The sequence below is a fragment of the Lepidochelys kempii genome, chromosome 2 (genome assembly GCF_965140265.1).
Source record: "Lepidochelys kempii isolate rLepKem1 chromosome 2, rLepKem1.hap2, whole genome shotgun sequence".
Lineage (NCBI taxonomy): Eukaryota > Metazoa > Chordata > Testudines > Cheloniidae > Lepidochelys > Lepidochelys kempii.
Genome location: NC_133257.1, coordinates 220,118,322 through 220,144,042, shown reverse-complemented (window position 1 = coordinate 220,144,042; position 25,721 = coordinate 220,118,322). Strand labels below are relative to the sequence as shown.

Sequence of the window (25,721 nt, the reverse complement as noted above, 5' to 3'; positions counted from 1 at the left end):
AGTCAACATAGTCTGTAAATCACTCCAAGCTTATAAGCACTTTGGAAAAGTCCAAGACACTTTTCCTGTTTCCTCTAACTTTATCTTTGTTCTTGATAGAGATATTAAAAATTTTACCAATATGTCTGTGACTGTCAGTGTAATGAGCGATTTCTGTTAGTCACGTTCCACAGTGAGAGACCCAAATGGATGTTGTTCATTAGTTTATAATTTGCTATCTAGATTAGGTCATTCAGGAGAAATTTTGTTCTTTTCTTGAAACCATAACTTCTAACCTCTAGTTTAGGCTGACTTTCCACGTGGTACAGTTGCTAAAGGATTTGTTGATTTTTTTTTTAAATTAATTTTTTCTCCACCCCCATCTTAAATCATCTTAACTAAAAGATTTTCCTCTTACTGTATTGTGAAATTGTTTTTACTTACATAGTTCTTTTCTCAAATAATCAGCCTTCTTTTTCTGTACAGTCCAAATACAGAACTTTTTACTGTCCAGTGGAATGAAGGTGAGAATTCTGGATCCATAACTCTTTAGCTCCCCTTTCCAATAACTGGACATAGAATAGATTTACAGTTTCAGAGAAGATTTTCTGCTTTTCCTGCCGCAACAGTTAGTGCTATGTTGTAGCTTCAGCACAGATTAGGAAGGGGGGATAGAGGTATAAAAGAATAGATTGAAAGGGTGGGTGAAACTCCAGTTATTCCAAGTGGACAGATCTGCTCTCTTGTGGTGGTGATTCACCTTCCTAAAAGCCACTTGGCATAGGCCATTGGTTGGAACAATGCGGTTAAGTAAGCACCATTTTTTTGATACACAGTATTCTCTTGAACAGATATAGCCACTGGATGCCAATATATCACACTTGGATGCTGTTGATAAATTCACCAATAAAATCTAATAGAAAATTCTGTTCTTCGAGTGCTTGTTCATGTCAGTTCCAATCAGGTGTGCGTGTGTGCATGCGCGCACGGCAGCCAGAAGATTTTTCCCATAGCAGCATCCGTTGGTCGGCCAGGGCACTCCCTGGTGTTGTGTCTTCCTGGCGTTCAATTATAAAGCCCTGCCGACCTGCTACCCCTCAGTTCCTTCTTACCGCCAGTGACGGTTAGCTGGAACATCCCATAGCTGTTGCTTTCACAAGAGCCTCTATCTGTGTCATTTGTTTATAGTTCTGTAGTTAGTAGTAGTTTACAGTTAGTTTAGAGTGTGTTGGGGTTCTGCCCCCCCCCCAACTCCCTGGAGCCGTGGTATGCCACAGTCCCCAGGGTTCAAAAAGTGTGAGGTCTGCGCCAAGCAGAATCTGCCGCAGGTTTCACCCCAGAACTTTTTGAAAGAGAGGAAGCAGTGGCTCAAAGTTCTGCTCACTGACAGCGACACCAGTGCCCATAGTGGCGCCAGCAGCGCCACCTACAGCCCCGGCATGGGTGTCATCTGTCCTAGCACCAAGGGGCATGGCACTATTTGGGTTGTCACCAGCCCGGGATCCCCACAATTCGCAGGACCCCTTGGGTGCTGACAGAATGGAACAGCCACCCTTTACATGGCCTTCTTCCTCTTCTTCGCCAGATGAGGCGCTGGTGGGCACTGCTATAGCCCCAGCCCTCGGAGACAACAGTGTGTTGCAGCAGTTGCTGTGGCGAGTTGCCCAAGGCTTGGGTATTCAGAAGGTAGTGGAGGACACAGATCCCGTGGTGGATATCCTCGCCCCCTCCAGACCTGCACTCATTGCCCTGCCACTTACCAAGACCATATTGGACATGACCAAAACTTTATGGCAGACCCCATCTTCGTTGCCCCCCACAGCTAAGCACAACAAAAGATGCTATTTTGTGCCATCTAGGGGCTATGAGCATCTGTACTCGCACCTGCCACCTGATTCCCTTGTCGTGGACACTGCCAATCAGTGTGAGCAGCAAGGCTACCAGGGACCATCCCCCAAGAACAGGGAGGTGAAAAGACTCCTCCTTTTTGGGAGGAAGGTCTATTCTACAGGTGGGTTGCAGCTTCACATTTCAAATCAGCAGGCCATTGTCGGCCTTGGTCAAGGAGGGTAAGCTCATTTTCCGAGCTTCCCTGTAGGCTGCTCTGGATGGAGCTGATCCAGCCGTGAGGGTGATGGCTATGGGAGTGGCCATGAGAAGGGGCTCCTGATCTCCTTTATGAGGTCCAACAGACAGTATAGGACTTTCCCTTTGAGGGTGTGACTCTGTTTTCCGAAAAGACAGACAAAAGGCTTCACACCCTCAAGTCCTTGGGCATTCACATCCTCGCCATGCAGGAGAAACAATTTAGGCCGCAATCTTTGCCATGGTTCTACCAACAACAGAACCAGCAGGACAGTTCCAGGAGGAAGAATAGGAGCTGCAGGAAGAGGCCACACCCATCCTCAGGCAAGGGCTCTGGCCAATCCAAACCACCTTTGAGCCCGAAACAGGTCTTTTGAAGGTGCGATCGAGGACAGTATACCAGTGCAAGGACTGGATCCACGCCGCCTTACCTTTTTGTCCCGACTATCCCCTTTCTACCCTGCTTGGTCCTGCATCACATTGGACCGTTGGGTGCTCCACACAGTAGACAGAATATTCCATCCAATTCTGTGGTCTATGCCACCCTTTCACCCCCCCTTCCCTATCCCTCTTTAGGGACCCCTCTCACGAGCAGCTCCTTGTATAGGAGGTGCACTTGCTTCTATTGCTAGGGGCCATGGAAGAGGTTCCTCAGGAGCAGAAGGGCAAGGGCTTCTCTTCCCGGTGTTTCCCAATACCGAAAGCCAAAGGCAGGCTCAGGCCCATCCTAGACCTGCGGGAGCTCAACAAGTTCATGAAGAAACTCAAGTTCCGCATGATCTTCAGCCTCCATCATCCCTTCCTTGGATCCAGGAACTGGCATGCTGCCCTTAATTTGAAGGACGCATATTTTCATATTGCAATCATTCCATCCCACAGAAGGTACCTCAGGTTTGTGGTGAACAACAACCACTATCAGTTCACAGTCCTCCTGTTCGGCCTGTCAGCAGCACCTTGAGTGTTCACCAAGTGCATGGCAGTCATGGCTGCATTCCTGTGCAGGCGGCAGATACAGGTATTCCCATACCTCAACGTCTGGCTCATCAAGGGCCACTCCAGGGCTCAAGTGGAGGCACAAGTTGACTTCATAAGAACGAAGTTCAACAAACTGGGCCTTCTCCTGAATGTGGCGAAATCTACACTGTCCATGGTTCAGTGGATAGAATTTATAGGGGCGGTGCTCTACACAGGCCAGGGCATATCTCCCAGAAGCATGACATCATTTGATGTCTCAGGCAGTTCACCACCACAGCAAGGAATTGCCTGAAACTTCTAGGACACATGGCCGGTTGTACCTATGTAGTACAGCATGCCAGACTCAGATTTCTACCTCTTCAGTCGTGGCTAGCATCAGTGTATCAGCCAGTCCAGGACAGCTTGGACAGGATTGTGACCCTGCCTCGCCAGGTCCTCAACTCCCTCCAGTGGTGTCTTGACCCTCATGTACTATGTGCAGGAGTCCCCTTCACCAGCCCTCAGCGGTCTCTCTTGCTAGTGACGGATGCATCAGCACTGGGCTGGGGAGCACATCTGGGAGATCTCAGAACTCAAGGCCTCTGATCTCGGGAGCAGTTCACTCTCCACATCAGTGTCAGGGAGCTCAGAGCAGTGCGCCTAGCATGCCAGACTTTCTGAACCCACAAAACAGGGAAATGTGCATCAGTAATGACAGACAACACCACGGCGATGTTCTAAATCAACAAACAGGAGGGTTCACGCTCCACTCCCCTGTGCCAGGAAGCCGTCATGTTGTGGGACTTCTGCGTAGAACATTCAATGCACCAAAAGCATTGTACCTCCCCGGGGTACAGAAGGAGATGGCGAACTATCTCAGCAGGTCATTCCACGGCAATGAGCGGTCCTTATGCCAGGGCATCGTGAACTCAAACTTCCACCTGTGGGGCTTTCCCCAGACAGACCTGTTCGCCACACGATGCAACAAGAAGTGTCAGCAGTTTTGTTCCTTCCTGAATCACAGCCCAGGCTCCATCGCAGATGCGTTCCTCCTCCCATGGGGAGGCCATTTCCTATACATGTTTCCGTCCATTCCGCTCATTGACAAGTACTGTTCCAAATACAAAGGGAACAAGCCTCGGTGATATAGATAGCTTCAGCCTGACCTTGCCAGCACTGGTACACATTGCTCCTGGAAATGCCCACGGAAGCCCCAGCCACCTTGCCGCTGTTCCTGGACTTACTGACCCAGGATCAGGGGCATCTCCAGCACCTGGACCTCGAGTCGCTACAGCTCACAGCATGAAGCTCAATGGCTGAACCCGATGGAGCTTTCCTGAAAGCCCTCCACCAGAGCTACCTACCTGGCCAAGTGGAAGAGATTCTCAATCTGGTTGACGCAACATGGTTCATCCCCCACCCTCTCCTCTCTACCGCATATATTTGACACAGGGGTTCCCTTTGTACAGAACTCTCCAACAATGATGATAACTACGGATGCTTCCCTACTAGGTTGGGGGACATACTTAAACACCCATACTGTCCAGAGCCGTTGGTCCTGGGTGCAGTCTCTCCTTCATATAAATCTACTGGAGCAACTATTAGTTTGCAATGCATGCTCCCCTTTTCTACCAATGATTAAGCAAAAACCATAAAGATCCTCACAGACAACGTCACCTGCATGTTCTATCTAAACCAACAAGGGGTGGGGTCACACTCACACTCCCTGTGCACAGAGATCATGCTACTTTGGACCTGGTGCATCAGTCACAACATCGACACCTCAGCCACATATTTACTAGGATGCGAGAACACTGCTGCAGCTGCATTAAGCAGAAAATTTTCCCAGGACCACAAGTGGGAAATGGACCCTTGAGTACCAAGGAATATATTCCATCAGTGCGGGTTTCCAGTCATAAACACCTTTGTGGTGGCACAAAACTCCAAATGTCCTCAGTTCTATTCCAGAGCAGGATTGGGTCCACAATCGTTGGGCAGTGCCTTTCTCATCAGATGGGATGCACCTTTGCTCTATGCCTTCCCCTGACCCCTCTTCTATCACAAGTGATATACAAAATCAAAATGGACAATTCCAGTCATCCTAATTACCCCCACGTGGCCCCAGCAACCATGGTTTCCTTACCTTCTAAATATGTCTGTGTGTCCACCATGCACTCTCCCTTTTCTGCCTCATCTCCTCTCACAAGATGCGGATCAGGTTCAGCATCCCAACCTCACAAGACTTCATCTCAAAGCATGGCTTCTCCATGGCCCTGTCATAAATGTAAAGGGAAGGGTAAACCCCTTTAAAATCCCTCCTGGCCAGAGGAAAAATCCTCTCACCTCTAAAGGGTTAAGAAGCTAAAGGTAACCTCGCTGGCACCTGACCAAAATGACCAATGAGAAGACAAGATACTTTCAAAAGCTGGGAGGAGGGAGAGAAACAAAGGGTCTGTGTCTGTTGGTATGCTGCTTTGCCGGGAATAGAACAGGAATGGAGTCTTAGAACTTTTAGTAAGTAATCTAGCTAGGTATGTGTTAGATTATGATTTCTTTAAATGGCTGAGAAAAGAATTGTGCTGAATAGAATGACTATTTCTGTCTGTGTGTCTTTTTTGTAACTTAAGGTTTTGCCTAGAGGGATTCTCTATGTTGTGAATCTAATTACCCTGTAAGGTATCTACCATCCTGATTTTACAGGGGTGATTCCTTTACTTCTATCTACTTCTATTTCTATTAAAAGTCTTCTTGTAAGAAAACTGAATGCTTTTTCATTGTTCTCAGATCCAAGGGTTTGGGTCTGTGGTCACCTATGCAAATTGGTGAGGATTTTTACCAAACCTTTCCCAGGAAGTGGGTTGCAAGGGTTGGGAGGATTTTGGGGGGAAAGACGTGTCCAAACTACGTTTCCCAGTAAACCCAGTTAGAGTTTGGTGGTGGCAGTGGTTATTCCAAGGACAAAGGATAAAATTAATTTGTACCTTGGGGAAGTTTTAACCTAAGCTGGTAAAAGGTAAGCTTAGGAGGTTTTCATGCAGGTCCCCACATCTGTACCCTAGAGTTCAGAGTGGGGGAGGAACCTTGACAGGCCCCAAGAAGCTGAAATGACCTGCTTACAGGAAGTAGAAGACAGTCTGTTAATTAGTCGAAGACCAACTGCACGACAAACTTACTTACAAAAATGAAGACGATTTGCTCATGCTGCCAAAATAAACAAACCACAGCTGTCTCATCTCCCCTACCTGGCATACTGGACTATGTATTAGAACTCAAGAAATCGGGCTTCTCCACAAGCTCCATTAGAGTATACCTTGCAGCCGTCACAATGTTCCATCATAAGGTGGGTGAGTTATCCATTTTTGCTCACCAATCGCCACACGTTTTCTTAAGGGCCTTTGTAACATATACCCAGAAATACAACCCCTACACCAGTGTAGCCTTATCAGACCACTGTTTGAACCATTGGTGACATGCTCATTACTCTACCTTTCAATGAAGGTAGCCTTTCTTCTCACCATCACATCTGCCTGATGGGTGGGGGAGCTAGCTGCCGTCATAGTACATCCACCATGCGTGCCATTTTTCAAAAATAAAGTTACCTTGAAACCACATCCCAAGTTCTGACCAAAGATTCCATCATCATTCCACCTGAACCAACTCACCCATCTCCTGTCATTCTTCCCAGAGCCCCGTGGGAATAAACGAGAAGCAGTACTCCACAAAAGGCCTTTCAAAAGTCACCGAAATTATTCATCTCCATCACAGAACACTGATAAGGTGAAGCGTCTCTAGGGGCTGTCAAAATGGATCTCCAGATGCATCCACTTCTACTACCACCACCAAGAACTGCAACGCCCATGAAGTTACATGCACACTCCACTGAAGCCCTACCAGCCTCGTTAGCATTCCTCAACAACGTCCACATTATGGACATCTGCAAAGCAGCAATCTGAGCGTCAGCCCACACATTCACACAGCATTATGCATTGGAACAACATTAATCCTCAGATGCTATATTTGGATTTACCATCCTATCATCAGCCACAAATACAATTCCAAAGATCCCTCCTTCCACTGAGGACACTGCTATACAGTCACCTAAAGTGGAGCACCCACAGGGACACTCCTCAAAGAAGAAGAGAGGGTTACTCACCTGGTGCAAAAAGAAAAGGAGTACTTGTGGCACCTTAGAGACTAACACATTTATTTGAGCATAAGCTTTCGTGAGCTACAGCTCACTTCATCGGTATGCATCCGATGAAGTGAGCTGTAGCTCACGAAAACTCATGCTCAAATAAATTTGTTAGTCTCTAAGGTGCCACAAGTACTTCTTTTCTTTTTGCGAACACAGACTAACATGGCTGCTACTCTGAAACTTGTCACCAGGTGCAGTTACTGAGGTTCCTCAAGATGGTTGTCTCGGTAGGTGCTCCACTACCCTCCCTCCTCCCCCTACTTTGGAGTTTCTGCTGGGAGCTTTGCGATAGAGAAGGAACCAAGAGGTGGTTGGCCACGTGGTGCTATGTAATCGCCTCAGGCAGTGCGAGATGGGGGCAGCGCATGCACGACCTAACCGGGCACTACTACTACTACAAATCTCTGATTACAAGTGCCAGGGCGCATGAACACCGAAAGTGGAGCACCCACAGGGACAACCATCTCGAAGAACCTCAGTTACTGCACCAGGTGAGTAACCCTCTGTTAACTTTCTTTACTGGAAACACCTCCCCTAATGCATCCTAGGATTGCATTAGCCTTTTTCACAGTCGCATCACATTTAGCAGCTTATAGTCATCCCGTGGTCGATCAGTACAACTCTGTCTTTCTCCTCCTCGTTTGTTTCCAACTGGTACATCCCCAGCTTACAGCAAAAATTCTTGTTGTTAATCCTTAAATGCATAACCTTTGCACTTTGCTTTATTAAATTCCTTCCCATTTCTATTACTCCGGATTTCAAGGTTGTCCGCATTTTCTTGTATTATATTCTGGTCCTCCTTATTGGCAATATCTTCCAGCTTTGTATCATCAACACATTTTGTTAAGCACTTTTTGTGCCAAAATTATTAATAAAAATGTTAAATAAGATTGGTCCCAATACTGATCCTTGAACTCCACTGGTAACCTGCCTCCACCCTGAGAGTTCACCTTTCAGTATGACTTTTTGAAATCTCCCCTTTAACCAGTTCCTTACCCACCTTTCAATTCATGCATTAATTCCTACCTTTTCCAGTTCAGCTAGTAACTTCTTATATAGAACTGTATCAAATACTTTACTGAAATCTAGATAGAATAGATCTAGTGCATTTCCTTTCTCAAGAAAATCTGCTATCTTCTCAAAGAAAGAGATTGGGTTGGTCTGGCATGAGCTACATTTTTTAAAACTATATTGTATTTTATCCCAATTAGCATTTACCCTTGTCTTTAATTATTCTCTTTCAAAATTTGTTCTAAGACCTTGCATATAATTGAGGTCAAAGTACCAGGCCTGTAGTTTCCTGGATCACTTTTTTTTCTTTCTTAAATATTGGTACTTGTCAAGGTTCCTTCCCCACTCTGAACTGTAGAGTATAGATGTGGGGACCTGCATGAAAGACCCCCTAAGCTTATTCTTACTAGCTTAGGTTAAAAACTTCCCCAAGGTACAAACTTTGCCTTGTCCTTGAACCCTATGCTGCCACCACCAAACATGTTAAACAAAGAACAGGGAAAGAGCCCATTGGAGACGTCTTCCCCCAAAATATTCCCCCAAGCCCTACACCCACTTTCCTGGAGAAGGCTTGATAAAAATCCTCACCAATTTGTACAGGTGAACGCAGACCCAAACCCTCGGATCTTAAGAACAATGAAAAATCAATCAGGTTCTTAAAAGAATAATTTTAATTAAAGAAAAGGCAAAAGAATCCCCCTCCCCCCGCCCAGCTTCGAAAGTATCTTGTCTCCTCATTGGTCATTTTGGTCAGGTGCCAGCGAGGTTATCTTAGCTTCTTAACCCTTTACAGGTGAAAGGGTTTTGTCTGTGGCCAGGAGGGATTTTATAGCACTGTATGCAGAAAGGTGGTTACCCTTCCCTTTATTTTTATTACAGTACTATATTTGCAATTCTCCAGGAATAGGGTACAACCCCCAAGATTACAGACTCATTAAAAGTCCTTGCTATTTGGTTTGCAATTTCATGTGAAAGTTCCCTTAATATTCTTGGAGATTATCGGAAGCCCCCAGGTTGTTCCCTTTAAGATGTATACGAGTTTGGCTTCCGCCTCAGATGTGGTAATTTCTACTTCCATATCCTTGTTCCCATTAGCCACCCTGCCACTGCACCCAAATTCCTTATTAAAAACTGAGGCAAAGTAGTTGTACAGATGTTGGGCCATACCCAGCTTATCTTTAATTTCCATCCTACCCTCGGTACTTAGGGATCCCACTTCTTCTTTCCTTGTTTTCTTTGTATTTATATGGCTACAGAGCCATTTACTGTTGGTTTTAATTTCCTTTGCAAGGTCCAACTCTGCTTGGCTTTAGGCAGTTCTCATTTTATCCTTACGCTTTCTGACATTGAATAGGTCTCTTTCCTTATTGATCCATCCCATCTTCCGTTCCTTGTTAGCTCTCTGCTTTCTCTTAATAACCTCTTTGAGATTTTTGTTCATCCAGTTTGGTTTTCAATCCTTCTCTACGTGTTTTTTCCCCTCCCTTGTTTGTGGTGTGGGCTCCAGATAATTTCTGCAACTTTGCTTAAAATAATACCAAGCCTCTCCCACATTCAGATTCTTGCGTTCTTCAATCCAGTCCGCTTCTCTAACTAATTCCCTTAATTTTTTTAAGTTTCCCTATTTGAAATCAAGGTCCCTAGTTGCAAACTTATTTTGTTTATCCTTCCATTTAGTTAAAACTGAGGTTAACTCATGATCATCAAACCAAAGTTGTCCTCTGCAACCAATACTTCTATGAGGTTCTCCCTACTTGCCATTTCTGATTTAGGTAAGTCTTGGGTATCAGCTCTTGTCAGTCTGGTGACTACTTGATCAAGAAATCTATTGAATATCAGATCCAGGGATATCTGGACCCCCTACCATTATTAGTAGCATTTATCCTCCAATATATATCTGGGAAGTTAAAGTCTCCCATAATCACACAATTTCCTGCTAGTAGTATTTATTTAATTAAAAAATATTAAAGAGGTCTGTAACCATATCCAAATAGGATCCTGGGGTTCTGTAGCAGACCCCAAGCACTATCTCAGTGGAGCCTCTGTTACCATTCTCCCCCCAACAGATTCCATTTTATCCATTTCACTACTTCTTATTTTTTGACTACCTTGTCATTAGTATACAATGCTGCTCCACCACCACCAGTCCTCTGTCCGTGAATGCCTCCCAGTGGTCAAACATCCCAAAGCCCTTCTTATAGCACCATTGCCAGAGCCACCAATTGATCATTATAGTCTTATCTCATCTTCACTCTCCTCTAGGGACAGGGAGAATCCCGTTGAAGATCACCTGAGCCTCCATTTCTTTAGGCATCTTCCCCAGCCTGGTGTAGTCTTCCTTCTTGCTTCCCAGCAAGAATCTAGCAGGATCATTTGTTTCTGCATGAAACACGAAGGACAATCAGAAAAGGAGTACTTGTGGCACCTTAGAGACTAACAGTCAGTGATTCTTTCCTGCTCCCCTTAGGATCCTCTTCAGCATCAGCTCCACATTGCATATCTTAGCTCCTGAAAGAAAATACACACTTCTATCCTCCAAATCAGGTGACAAGCTTGTCTGTTCTTCTAAGTAGGGAGTTCCCAATTACGTAGACCTATCTCTTCCTCGTGTTCATGCAATTCTCGGGCCTGTTCTTTCTGGCTGCATGTCTTCTTGTCTTCTGTTCTCACTTAGAATCTTCTGTGAGTCATCCTCTATCTTCGTGGATTTCTAAACTCTACCTATCTCCATTGTTTCTTCCCTCTTCTTGTAGGACTCACTGCTTTTCTCTTCTTCCTTTCCTTCCCATCTTTTCTTACTGCCTGCCTCTCTCCTTCATTTTGCAACTCAGCAAATTTCTTCCTCAGCTCTATTTCTCCTTCACTAGCGGGTCTTTTCCTCTGCCTTGTTCTTATAGACACATGCTTCCATGGACCATTTTCTTCATCCAGCAGTCTTACCCTCACAGTTTTCTTATCCAGCATGCATCTGCAAATCTTGGGTTTTCCCTTCAGTTGCCTCTTTCCTTTCTTCCATCTGCTCAAATCTTCTTCTAAATTCAGCTATAATTTCTAGCTGCATCTCCATACCTCAGATTTTCTCTTCCATCAGTTCTAGCAGGTGGCACCTCATTCGGATGAAAAGCACTTGTCAGGTACCCGCTCTAGAATAATGTACATCCCATAGCTTCCACAATCCAGTCATCTTCAGTGTCTCTTCCATTCTTCGGGTCACTACCACTGCTGCCTCTGTAGCTGTCATAGTTTTCCCTCCTAAACTCCTGACATGAAAAAACACAACACACATCCTCCCGCAAACACCTCTGAAAACAGGCCAGTGACATTGACCACAAACATTCTTTCCTCTAAACAGTTATGAAAGGATAAAGCACCTGGTCTTGACAGTATTGCATCAGAATTGTTAGATTGGAAATCCAGATTTCATTCACTATCTTCAGAGCGTTGTCTTAAGTTTGAGAAACCAGTCACATTCCAGAAGATTGGAAAAAGGGATGCATCATCCTTTTTTTTTTTTTTTAAGGAGACCATTCATCATGCTCAAATTATAGGTGAATGATGCTGCTATCTGTCCCAAGGAAGGTGTTCATGTTTATACTACTGAACCAAGTGAAACACTGTCTCGTTTTTGGGTTGAGAGCTAACCAGTGTGGTTTCTGCACTGATCACTTACAGAATGTTATTGAAAAATGATTAGAGCAGCAAAAGGAGGAAGGTAACATCGCATTTATGGATTTTATGGCCGCTTTTTACTCAGTGCATCAATCAGCACTGTGGATACTGCTACCCCTAGTATGGGGAGCCTGAGAACTTAATGTGCCTAGTGGAGGAAATGTTCCATGGTACATTTAGGTGCGTGCAGGTGTAGCACCTGCCTGCACATCACAGAAACGGTCTCTGATTCTATTGGTAGTGTATCCACCATGCTATTTATTTTAGTTCCCTCCATCGACACGTTCACAGTCCTGTGCAACAGTACTATTTTACAGTCAAGTGTGCTTTAGGCCTTCTTCTCTGGACCTGAGAGGAGCAGAGGTCTTTTCTTCCCTGAAGCCTCTGTGAGACTGGGCTCAGCTAGCCCTGTTACTTTTCCCCTTGGCACTTCCTTCCTGTGTCTTTTCATCAGTCTTGAGGTGAGTGGCTAATTGGCTCATTAGCTCACCAAGCCCACCAGCCTGATTAGCTAATTACCTTTCATTACCCCAGTCAGCTTTCTCTGGGGAAACTAATTGGTGTCAGAGTGATCAGAGTGCAGGCTCACCTATTAACTCCCTGACTGTGCCAGAGAGGTTCAACAGTTGTATTACAGACTGGTTTTCAGTAGAATCGGGAATATGCCAGAGATGTTTTCTCTGACCTACATTATTTAATGTTCTAATAAACTCTCTGATGACAAAGCTGACTGAGGCCAAAGTAGGAGGTGTGACATTTAAATATTCATCTTTAGAGAATCTTGAGTATTCAGATGATATTGTCTGTCTTGGAGAGACTACTGACCCACCTCACCTAATGCTGGAAGAGCTGCAAAAAACTGCAGAACCTATGGCACTTAAGATCAAAGGTGATAGAAAAAACGCTATGCGTGCCTCCTATAAAATAGAAACAAATGACCTGCAAACTCTGCCTGTAGATAGCAATGATATTGAATGGGTAAATAGTTTTATCTGTCTGAGGAGTAGTTGGTTGACAGCTGGAGATTCAAAGAAGTAACATGTCGGATCAGTCTTGTGTCGGTGTTGTTTCAGCGTCTTCAAAGGCCTTTGTTCAGGTGGCAGCATGTCTGTGTGACAACTAAGATACGAGTGTTCAAAGTCGTAGTGATGACAACTCTGTTATATGGAACAGAAATGTGGCTGCTAAAAACAGCAGAGGAGAGGAAACTGAACAGTTTTTGGTGTCAGAAGTTGCGGTGTATTCTTAACATTAGTTGGTTTGACTTTGTCATCAACAAGGTGATACTTAGATGATCCTGGCAAGTTGTAGTCTTGCATCAGTTGAGAACAAGACAACTGCAATGGTGAGGTCAAGTCCAACATGCAGAAGAAGATACACTTTTATAGAAGGTTTATAGAGTTGAGATGGAAAGAAGTAGAGCATGAGGTAAACCAAATTTGCAAATGCATTTTTTGAGGGATTTAAGAAATCTAAATCCTCCTATTCTGATTCTTGCAGAAGGAGGACTTGCAAGGGATTGTGCAAGATGGAGATCCATTCTGTGCACCACCATGGATCTAGCATAGCCATGTGAATCTGCCGCTGCTGATCTTTAAATTTAATTTGGAATGGATTTATTTTTTCTTTTTATGCCCTTAATTTTAATTGTTAGCATTCCTCACGGGGGGTTGCCTTATGGTTTTGTCTCTCCCTCTAAGTTGCAGCAAGGACTGAGACTTTTGTATCTGTTATATTATGGATTTATGTTGCCATTTTTAATAATGTTTTTGGTGTAAATCCCAGACATGATGGCATGAATCCTAAAACAGTATCTATCAGTACCTATCAAATAATCTTACGATATCGTCTGCCTTTCTTTTGGCCTCATGCAGCTCAAATTCTCAAAATTTTGATCCATATAACCAAATAGAGATCAGATAATGCTGAATATACTTACATTTCAAAAAGATCTAATATTGCTTGATGGGCTGTTCTTATACTAAACAACAACATGAACCCAAATTGTTCGGGAGTCAGCCAGTTAGATCTATCAGAACATGGTGGCTACTCATTATATAAAACTGGCATATTTCTGGGTACTAAATAGTCTCAAGCCTCTATTTTTTTTAATTGCCTAAATAATTGAAAATGAAATAGAAATCAAATTAACCACTATGTGTCTTAGGTATCTAACATTTCAGGCCTCTCATTTTGACCAACAAACTGATCACACCTTCTTTCATATTTAATATTTATCTAAATTGGGGAGGGCCAAATCAGTGGCGGAACTAGAAACAGAACCCAAATCTCTTGACCCAACTAAGCCACAATTCCTCTTACTTGAAGAATGTTTGTTTGATCATATGCCTATTCCCTCATTGTACACTCTGGTGTTCAGATGTCAATGCCAAGTAGAGGATTTATTCTAACTCCAAAGGTTATTCAGTTCAAACATCTGTGAAACAGATGTTAGTTGAGGTGCAATAGAATTTGTTTGGTGGAATATTGAAGACTTCTCTGTGTTGGTCATTCTCTTCCAACTCCCTTTATGTTGCCACTTGCTGCACCTTTTCTCCCAGCACACACTCGTACTTTGTGTTGCATCTCTTCCCTTTTATGACATCACTCTTTCACACTCCTCCTTGCATTGCCTCTCTTACCTGTATATGGCTAACCTTTTTGCATTTTAATTCAGAATAATTTAAATCGTGGTTCTAATCTACAGTGACTAAACACAGTAACATGGGAAGGTTCCATTTTTATTTTATCTTATTGATTCCATAACAGATTTGCTGAGTTTACAAATGAAATGTTTCTTCAAACCTCCTGAATCTTCATATTGGCAATTATGCATTACAGGGAAAGGACCCAGTTTAGCTCTGATTCCAGCTCGAGTGTACAGGACTGGTAGGTAAAAGGAAAACATCTTTTTTATGTTTAAAATGAGCAAATATGGCATAGAATCAGTGAGACTCCCTAAACGTGGAACCTCGTGATGCTATGGATTTACACAGTGCTTTATGAAAAGGAGTTCTTCTTTCCTTTTTGCGTATACAGACTAACACGGCTGCTACTCTGAAAACAGTGCATTATGATATTTTCTGTCTTATTATTTGTCCCTTTCCTAATGGTTCCTAACATTGTGTAAGCTTTTTTGACTGTTGCTGCACATTGAGTGGATGTTTTCAGAGAACTATTCACAATAACTCCAAGATTTCTTTCTTGTGTAGTAACAACTAATTTAGACACCATCATTTTGTATGTGTAGTTGGGATTATGTTTTCCAATGTGCATTACTTTCCATTTATCAGTATTGAAGTTCGTCTGCTATTTTGTTGCCCAGTTACCCAGTTTTGTGAGATCTTTTTGTAACTCTTTGAAGTCTGCTTTGGACTTAACTATTTTGAGTAATTTTTTATTCTGTGCAAACTTTGCCCCTCAGCTTTTTCCAGGTCATTATGAATGTGTTGAATAAACCTAAATTCCTCATCTGAACACGTTTGTCTCATCTGTGCGTTGACACTCTGCAGTTCTGCCTGTGAAAATGGCCTTGCATGTGGAACTGAAAGCATTTCAGAGAATATCATGGAGGTCCTAGTGTATAGTCTCTTACCTAGCAGCCTAAATTTGGCCTTCAGGACCTCTCTCCTATCTTTCTGTATGTCACTGGCAACTGGCTCTTCCTCAACCTGTACATAAGTGTCTAGATGTCTTGAGAGGTCCGCAACCTTTGCACCCATTTGGTAATTCATTACGCGGTTCTCCCAGTCATCACAAACCCAACTATCTGTATTTCTGTAATAAATCCCCCATTACTTTTACCTGTCTCTTCCTAATAACAAGGGTCCAGTCCCCCCAGAGAGGTAGCCTTAGTGTGAGAGGATACCATGACATCATCTGGAAGGAGGGTCCCAACTATGGGATTGTTTTCCTCTGCTCCAGTTTGACAATCTCCTTCCCTGAGACTTTCATCCTCCCCAGCAGCACAGAGGCTGTCAGATTGGGGGTGGGACCACTCTGCTGTGTCCCAGAAAGTTTGTTTGTGTACATTTCTGTCTCCCTTAGCTGCTCTAGTTCAGCCTCTCTGGTCTGAAGGGCCCATACAGTGTCTCTGAGGGCCATGAGCTGCTTGCACTGAATGCACTTATATGCTACCTGACCACATACATGCTGCATTCAGTGTAATAAACTGGATAGCTGCCATTCTGCTGCTCGACTTCTTCCTGCATTATTTATACTCTTGCAGTGGTTTTTGTTGTATATATTTGCTCCGTGTGTGTTTTGTTGTTTTTTGGCAGGGGAACCATTATTGGCCTAAGCTTAAAGAATGTTTATTAGGTGTATCTGTCTCTCACACTCCCTCTCTAAACTTGCCTGCAAAACTCCCCTGTTTTGCTAACTCCTTGGGTTGCTTATGAGCTGGCTTTTTAAACCCCTATTCTCCCTGAGTTACACCCAACCCCTTGTTAAGTTAAATAGCATAGATATCTATGTAATATGGAAATACCTGACAAGGTGGATTCGGTGAATGAAAATTGTGGGGATTGGGAGTATGGTGGAAATGGGGTTTAAGAGTAAAATACTGCCAATTTATTTTCCTCCTAATCCAACCACTGGTTGAAGTAAATTGGCAGTTTTTTTATTTTTTTTAAATCTTGCACTAACATTTCCAGTGCTACCAATTTGCACCTTTCACAGGCATGAAATTTATTACATGGAAGAGGGGATATCTAATTGTCTTTCTGTGTACCACATGCCTGTATATTTTCATCTTATTTTAAACTAATTTCAGCACATAATGTTCTAATTTGCATTGTAAATTGAATTCATCCACTTTGTGGGCCAATTAGGATGTAAACAGGTGTTCTTAACAGTATAGTCTTCCAAACAAACGTAAGAGTCTAGTGATTTCTAATTATCATGTAGGCCATAGGATCAGGACAGCAAATGGGGGGCTCATTTTTCCTTAGAAAGGTGAGAAAAAAATGTTATCTGAAGACCCCCTATAACCAAACTCTTACAATACCACCTTTTCCTAACCTTCATTTACTGTGCTCTGACTCAGATCTGTGCTTGCCAGCATGAGGCTAATGTAGTGCAAGCAGATACCAGCACCTCTAAAAAAGCTCAAATAGGATAGTTATCTGGAGAGATAAAGTGACTGTGATGCTTGTGCAGGGTACAGTTTAAAGATAAACATGCCTTTTTATTTAGATGTTAGAAATTAAAGGTACAGATACCTGGTCTTTTATTGCTCCTTTTCTAAATTAAACTGAATTGTTAAACTAGTCTGCTTCCTTCTGATAATCAAAGTTCTCAGAAAAGAAAGTGTCTATATAGGCAGGATAGTTTTATTTCAGTTTGAATTCTTTTATCATACAGAGCTTGGAAATCCACTTTCCTGTTTGCTCTCAGCAAGTAGGAAGTTTTCCCTGTGAGATGAACTGCCGTATAATCTAAGTTTCCTTTTATAAAAAAAAATGTTGCTGGCCTTGATAATTGCAAAGATAACCATCCAAACTTGAATGGAGTATAAACCAGTGCAAGAATGTCTTCCTGAGCTTGCAGATATACAGCTCCATTGTCTCAGCTGTTCCTTGCAGCTTTGGAAACCTTCAGCAGAGTTGAAATTGTTACTCTTTTTTTATGCATTTTCACTGCTGTCACTTAGATCCCTGAGGCAAAAGTAAAGAAACTGACCAGGACCCTGTCTGTTTCATTCTGCTAATCCTTTTCAAAACTATAAGCAACTGCGCAAGCAAGTACTGGAGCTACTCACAAGAATGCAGAACTCAGAAAGGGAGGCTGGGGATGGGATGAAGAATAAAAGAAGCACATCCATTGTAGCATCTAGAACATGGGTTCTCAAACTGGGGATTGGGACCCCTCAAGAGGTTGTGAGGTTATTACGTGGGGGGTTGCGAGCTGTCAGTCTCCACCCCAAATCGTGCTTTGACTCCAGCATTTATAACGGTGTTAAATATATAAAAAAGTGTTTTTAACTTATTGCGGGGGGGGGGGTCACACTCAGAGGCTTGCTGTGTGAAAAGAGTCACCAGTACAAAAGTTTTGAGAACCACTGATCTAGAAAGCAGAGGGAAGAGTTGAGTAGCAGACACACACAAAACCCATATTGCAACGGGCTGGCTGTTAGACTGGGAGACTAGGAGAAACCCAACCATACACAGATTCTGTTGACAGGAGGCTCTAGAATGTATATGAAGAGAGAGAATATTCCTTCTTTTCAAGGAGATAGGGCCTTCAGCTTTGACACCAGAGGCTGGTATGAAAGAGGGAGACCACAACCTGAGTTCAAAGGTAGCCACCTAGAGTGAATCCCAGCAGCTGGGTGGGAGGTTCTCTTTTCACCTGGGCATTGCCTATGGACAGTGGAACACCATCTTTTGTATCTATTCTGGCTACTAAGTTTGTTCACCTGGATATTAGATATCTTGTAAAATTTCCAAACCCAAGGTGAGTGGTCATATGAATTCTGTGATTGTGGATTTTGTGCAGTAGATCCTAAGCTTTAAATTTCTAGCCTTTATCATTGGAAAGAAAGCCTTCCAAATGTAAATGATGGAGTACTACCTTCCTTATTCTGAAACAGTAGTTCTGAGAGGTCAGCATTTCCTTATTAATCTCAGAAGTGTGATGACTCTAAAACCTAATGAATTGTAAATGTTAATGTTAACTCTTTCACTGCAGATCATTTTAGTAGACAGTTATCTAGTGTTTCTTTATCCATCATTACTAGATGAGAGGCATCTATTTGCTATCAGATTGCTTTCAAGACATCTCCAGTCCTGCCCACAAGGGGAAAATGCTACCCCTCCGCTTCCCCATGCCAAAAGACTCAACTGCCTCTTATGATTTCCCTGGAACCAAAATCCCAAACTATCCCCTGCCAAGCAGCCACAACCCTTAGCTTCACAAGAACTATAGTTATGTGCAGTTGACACAGAAATCTAACATTGCTTATCTTAGCTTTATGAGTCCCTTTAAAGTTAATGGGAGTCATGCATCTAAAAACTTGTCCAACTTTTTGAAAATTTATGTTCACGCTGATCGTAGAATTTTACAGTAGAGATTTAAGGAAGCTTAGTAATAAAAATATTCTTTGGGTTTTTCTATATTTGCATTTACTTGTATATGAGAGTGGTTTAAAGGAGTAAACACAAGGCTGGGAATCGGGAATTTCTGAGTTCTGTTCCATGCCCTGCCATTATTCACTAACTGGATTTGAACAAGTCACTTAACATCTCTATGTATGTTTGCTCTTTTATAGAATGGAGATACAGTAATCACTTACCTCGCAGAGATGCTGTGAATTATTAACAAATGTGTGTGCAGTGCTTGAAAGATATAAATAGCAATATAATATTTATCTCCTGTAGAGTATTTTTCACCCATAGATCTCAAGTGCTTTACAAAGGAAGGAGGGTTTAGTGTCTGTTTTAAATATGGCAAAACTATAGGATAGAGCAGTGGTTCTCAAACTTTTTTTTTTTGCGGACCACTTGAAAATTGCTGAGGGTCTCAGAGGACCACTTAATGATCTTTCCAAATGTTGTTTATACTGTTAGCTCACTATTGCAAAGTATTTTGGATAAAAGCGCTATATTAAAAAAAGCTTAATAATAATTAACTTTTTTTGTTTTACAAATAAAAGCACACAACTAATATTTTAATATCAGTAGTCTTACCTGTCTAATGTAGTGGATGTCCCCTCTCTCCCCCGCCGCAGCAGCCCCAGAGCTGGGGCTGGGAATGAAGGCTGTCTCTCCCCTGCAGCCCCAGCCCTGGAGCTGTGAAAAGTCACCTCTTTCTCTGGCCGCCGCAACCCCGCATGTCCTAAATTCCACCCACCCCCTCTTCTCACCCTACTTCCCCCCTCTCACCTACCCCCTATTCCCCCCAAGGCCACCACCTCACCTTACAAGTGCTTCTTCTCCAGGGTCCAGGCACCTAATTAGTGGAGCCACACCAGCGCAGCTGCCCTAATTAGGTGGGTGGCCCTTCATTCTCTCATGTGCGGCTTCCCAGGTGCGCACCTTAGAGGGAACTATCCGTGGACCCCCTGAATGGAGCTCATGGACCACAGTTTGAGAACCTTTGGGATAGAGATTGTGATTTATCCAATGTCACACAGCAGTCAGGACTCAAATCTCCCCTAATCCAGTACCCTATCTAATGGACTATATAATTTATTTAATTTGCATAGCAGGATTTTGAAGTAAACGGCCCAGATTTTTCTTTTTAGCAGTGCTTGTTCAATAATCTCCGATGGTTACATTGTGCAAAAACTGTGTTTTTTCTTGTTACGTGCACTATCACTTTATGTGGTAATTACAGGCACACCCAACCAGTTGGGCAATTTCAGTTTCAAATTAGAAGTATACACTGGTATATTTGTCAATCAGTGTTCACAATTGTATAGTAGGATTATGTGGCCAGAAAAACTGCCATTATTCATTCAGAAAAATCCTTACAGCCTTGGCTAAACTAAGCTTGACTCAAGGAATTGTCATGTTATGCATTAAGAATTTCAATTGTAGTCTACTCCAACCAAACACCACTACTGCATATTATAAATAGGTCATAATGTTTTCAAGTGTGAAGCTTAGACTTCATAATCTGTATTGTCTAAATTATTGTTCCTTTGTTTTCTTTAGCCAAATACAGAAAAACGTTCACATTTGACTGTAGTGGGTGCTGAGGAGGGAAATGAGACAAGTCAACATTTGGAAAACAATCATTTCATGTCAGAGCTCCTCAATGATGTACCCTTCACCCTAGCAGCCCATGTGCTAGCAGTACAGGACACCTCTAATGGCCTTCCAGACCAGCTGCTCTCCTACAACATCAATGATAATTTATCAAGATTTTGGTATGATTTTACACTTGAAAATTCAGTGCTTTGTGATTTGTAATATGTCTTTATCTTTCTGCCCCTTTGAATGTGCACCTTGACAACTTGAAGATAATTACACAAATATTTTGTTTTGTAACTTAACTGCTTAAATGTTTTTGTGGTATGCCATCTATATAACACGTGCATAAAAACTAAAATAATTAAGGAATAAAACACAATATGAGATTTTAACATATCGTCTTACATTACACGTAAGTAACTAATCTGAAATGCTGAATTTGTTCTTAAAATAATCAAGCAGAACTATTAGTTTTGCTTAATCCTGTGTAAGAGATCGATCTGTTAATACATTAATTGGTGACTGTCAATAAGTGGACTGTAAATGCACACATTTCATTATTCTTACCTCTGATGTCATGGACTTATGCAGCATTTGATATTTTACTCTGATGCCACAAATGCAAAGCCTGTTGTGCACATTTCTTCTTAGACTATCTTTGCTTTTTCTAGGAATGGAAATGTACGCTGATTGTAAATAAAATCATGCTATTTTGCATTATAATAGGCAACCGATGCTCCAGTCTCAAATGCCACTTTTTAAACTTCTGAAGAAAGTTTACAGGTTTAACTTTGTTAGTATGATTGAGTAGATTTTACCACACTCAAAATGCAAAGCTAGTCAGCTTCTCCTTTTTCCAGTAGACCTTGCTGTTCATCTTACCATGTCACTTCGGGGTCGGTCTCTCTCTCTCTCTCTCTCTCTCTCTCTCTCTCAAGAGTTTTTTCTCTAACTGCCCTGCATTTGCTGTTTTTTCTCATTGCCACATGTGTTCCTGGTTTATGCCTAGATCAGTTTTTCCTTTTTAACCTTATGTGCCCCCAAAGAAAGAAATCTCAGGATATGTACTTTTAATGGTCATACCCTTGTTTTTTTAATTGTGGCCCAAAGATACAGATGGCAGTGTTTAACTCTACAAAACATTATATTGTTCCATACCTAAACATTCATTTCAAGCCTTTTATATGCATATTTTATTATAGCTAAAACCTAACTAAATTGCTGTTGCCCAATGAATTGCTCACTGAAGTCTTTTGTGATGTGTGTGAATAATTTTCTGTGCCATATGCAAGATAAAATTTGTTTTGACTATCAGTAAAAAGTATACATACTGTGCCAACTGTAAGTGGGTATTTTCATAAGAAATATGTGACATAGGATATTTAAAAACATACATACAGATTTTCAAATGTATGTGCTTTTAAGATGTTTGGGATAATAAATACCACAAATGATAGAGAAGCTATGTTGTAATTACATTTTGATTTGTTAAAATGATCCTGTTTTCTCAGATTTTTTTCTGGAAAACCTATACATTTCATTAGTTTGTTTGCAGTCTATATCTGTTAAGTTTATAAATATGCTTTGAGCTACCTGTTTTCAGGGAAAGTATCCATATTGCACTTAAATAAAAGCTGTGATTACATAATATGTTAACATGGGGGGGGTCTCTTTTTAAACATATAAGAGAATGCCATTATTATCTAATGCTTATATATATATATTACTGTCAGGATTCTCCCAACAACAGGGATGATACTGAATAAGTTTAGATAACCAAGAGAATTTTCAGTGTCACTAATAAATATATGGAATATGACCCTTTAAAAAAAAAATGGAGTTTCACATAAGGGACATTATTCATAATCTAGTTGATACTATATTTTCCGTGTTTGTGCCCATAAAGTGCAGTAGCACATCTGGCATTGAGGACACTGTATTCCGAGGTTACCTTTTGTGATCCAAGAAGTGCTAAGATTTCGCACAGAGGGAAAACAGATTTTTAATAAGTTGGTTAGAACCTATTTCTGTGCTGAATTCCCTGGCTAGTGGGGATGTTAATTAAGTTCTGGTTTTAAGTGCTAAACTCAATTCTCATGTTTCTTTTGCATTTAACCTTTAAACTTTTACCTATTTTGAAAATGGCATATTCCTGTTCAGATTGTTTTTCATCCCATAACTGATATTTGTCCCCAGCTCAGCCATTCCAAGAGCAGAATTGCAAAACAGAGATGAGTGTCCAACAAACCCACAGAACTGGTTCTTTCCACATTAGTAGACTTGTAAATACACTTCTTCCACTCGCCTATAAGATATTTTATTAAATTAAAACATACCTTACTAGAATCCTGCTCTCAAATGCTCACAGACCAATAAGCCTCTATATGCATAGGAAAAGAGCAAATGAGCACAGGAGAGGAAAGTACACAACCACGAAATGAAATACAGTTAGTAGGTCAAACATTTCACCTACAGCCATAACAGTATCTCTTTGGAAGGGTAAAATTTACATACAACAAACCTGCTAGCAATATTCCTCATCATTACCCTCTCTCTAAAAAGCCTAAGGGCTCAAATCACTCTCTTGCTTGACATGATGCATAAAGAGTGTATACAGAATCCTAATGGTATCCAGATAGTCAAAGTGAATTTTCCCAGTGGGAGATGGAAAACACACCCCCAAAAAAATCTATTAGGAAATAATTCAATTTATGTGCATTAGCTCCTGAGCACTTGTCCACTACTAACATGATGACGACATTACATCATTAGAAAATTAAAGGCTTTAGAATATAGCTGTTTCCATTCAAACCTTAGTCTGAAGAGAGTGATATGTATTTATGTATGTGTTTAATGACTATATGTGTTAAATGGTTAGTAGATGGATGTATATACATTGGAATACATTTGTATTTGTCACTGATTTATCAATTTAACAAATACCGAACTGTTTATACAGTGTGGCTTGAATATTTATTTGGCCATAAATGAAGAAATTTAATTTAAAGCAGCATACAAAAATAATCATTTTAATAATTTCTAAGCGGAGATGGTTAATATTAACATATTTTAAGTGTCATAAGGTATCATAGTTGCTCTGTTACACGTTCAGTATAAAAAATTCTGGAACAATTCAAAATGATGTTTTCTGTGTATTATGTATCTGAGACAATTTTTTGATAGATTTGAAGTTTTTCAGTTACAGTACAAAATTGAGTTGTCATCTCAAAAGCTAATGTTTATAGACATTTAGGGTCTGATCCTGTTTCATTGGAGAAAATGGAAGCTTTGCCATTCACTTCAGTAGGTGCAGTAACAGGCCTTTGTCTGGGTAAACTGTTTATTAAAAAATAGAGTCCCTTTTGGTTTTTTCAGGAGAGGCTTTAAGTGTCATCTATGGTTAACAAAACCTCATTTTGCAAGGGATGTCCTCTATAATGTGTGATGGCTTCCTTATGAATATTTTGTTTAAATCAAACTTAACAAAACACCTTTTATTTCGTCTGAAAAAGATGACTAAGTCTTCGGAAAGGCCTAATTTTAAAATGCAGAAGAAAGAGCAAAGTCCACATGTTCAGTGGTAAATCAAAGAATAATTGCATCCAGAACAGCCCGACAGCAGGCTGATCATGAACCAGCCCCTACAAACAGCTCTTTAGCGACAAGCAAAACCAGAAATGGAACTAGATAATAGGATGTACAAGAAATCTGCCAAGGAGACAGCCACAGACACAGTTGCTCCTATTTCCTGGAAAGTACAATCTGAAGCTTGACATCTCAGTGCTGCAGTTTCCAAGTTTACACTTTGTGTGACTACAGGTGTAGGCTTTGGTCCTGGAACCAATATAAAAGGAAGAAGGTAACGAGCATATCCAAGAGCACAATTACTGGTGTTTCAAACTCATATACAATTTATATAGAATTTATTTTTTAACTTCATGGATCCCAGGCAAATTGATGAAGAAAATGTAAATTCTTAAAAGAGATACAAGGTTTTTATCCAGGAGGACTGTGCTGTTTGCACAAAAGACTAGAATGTATATCAGAGAAACAACTTTTTGTGAATTAAACATCTGATCATCATGCTTTGGGCTTTTTCTTCTCTTTACACCTAGTAGGGGGAAGAATCAGACCTGAAACTATGGGGGTATAAGTCCTTTCCTTCATAGAAAGCCACAGATTTTTCCACCCATTCAACAGCAACAAAGCAATTCCAAATTCCTAGGGTTTTTTTGGCAGGAGTGGGGGAAAGTTCCTGCCCCGTCCTGCACCTGAGCATTGCCAGATATTGTATTATTACATTAGCAAGGTAGCAAAATTAAAAGTATAACTTTAAGTTCTTGAGATATTGACCAAACTATTAAAGAGGAACTTCCCTCTTTATAAACCATTTCAAAGGAAGGTTCTTCTAGCATGCTTTAGCAGGGACAAAGGCTTAACAGGGATAAGCAAAGGACTACAAAAAGCAAAGCATGTTCAATGCCTCTCCAGTCCTGTATCTATCCTAGGTCCTTAGGCTAAACATTCTGAAGGTACATGTGGCAACTTTGAATAGTATACTAGAATTAGGCAGACAGGGTCTGATTTACTCTTGTTAATATACAAAAAGATGCCTTGAAGTGGCAGAGTTTGTCTTCTTCCTTATTTCTCCAATATTTCCACCATTAATCTTACATGTTCCTTACCTGGTGATTAAGTCTGGTAACTATCCCCTTCCTTTGAATCACCTCTGAAGAATTTCAGAATTGAGGACCTTGTCAGTGAGCCACAACTCAGCATCTTTCACAGTGACAAGGTCTCCTTCAGGACTGAGACCCATCCCAGCCTTCATTCCTCCAAAAGATCCATTTGCACAGACCCCACGTTATTGTTTTGCCTTTCTTTTGTCTGAATCTAAAACAAAGTAAAGAAGAAAGATGTGAACTTTATGGGGAAGCAAATATGCGTATCAGAAGGGGGGCAAATTATCTGTTCAGATTCCCTTTGTACTGCCAGTCAGTTATAGGGATGATGTTTCTAAATTATTGATATTCAAAATGAAGATGTGTGTTTCAGAAGCAGACAAGGTCAGAGGCAAATCTGGTCCTCCAGGAATTACAGTTCATTCAGCCAGGTCACTGGCTATTTATGGG

General features: G+C 41.5%; 1 protein-coding gene across 1 annotated transcript in view; it reads left to right on the top strand.

Moving 5' to 3' along the window:
- UMAD1 (UBAP1-MVB12-associated (UMA) domain containing 1) overlaps positions 1-25,416 on the top strand; it is a 135,188-nt gene extending 109,772 nt beyond the window's left edge. The window contains exon 4 of the mRNA XM_073333866.1: positions 20,551-25,416. Coding sequence (XP_073189967.1) covers positions 20,551-20,808 — 258 coding nt within the window. The 3' untranslated portion in view covers positions 20,809-25,416. The remainder of the gene's footprint in view (positions 1-20,550) is intronic.
- The last annotated feature ends 305 nt before the right edge of the window (positions 25,417-25,721 follow it).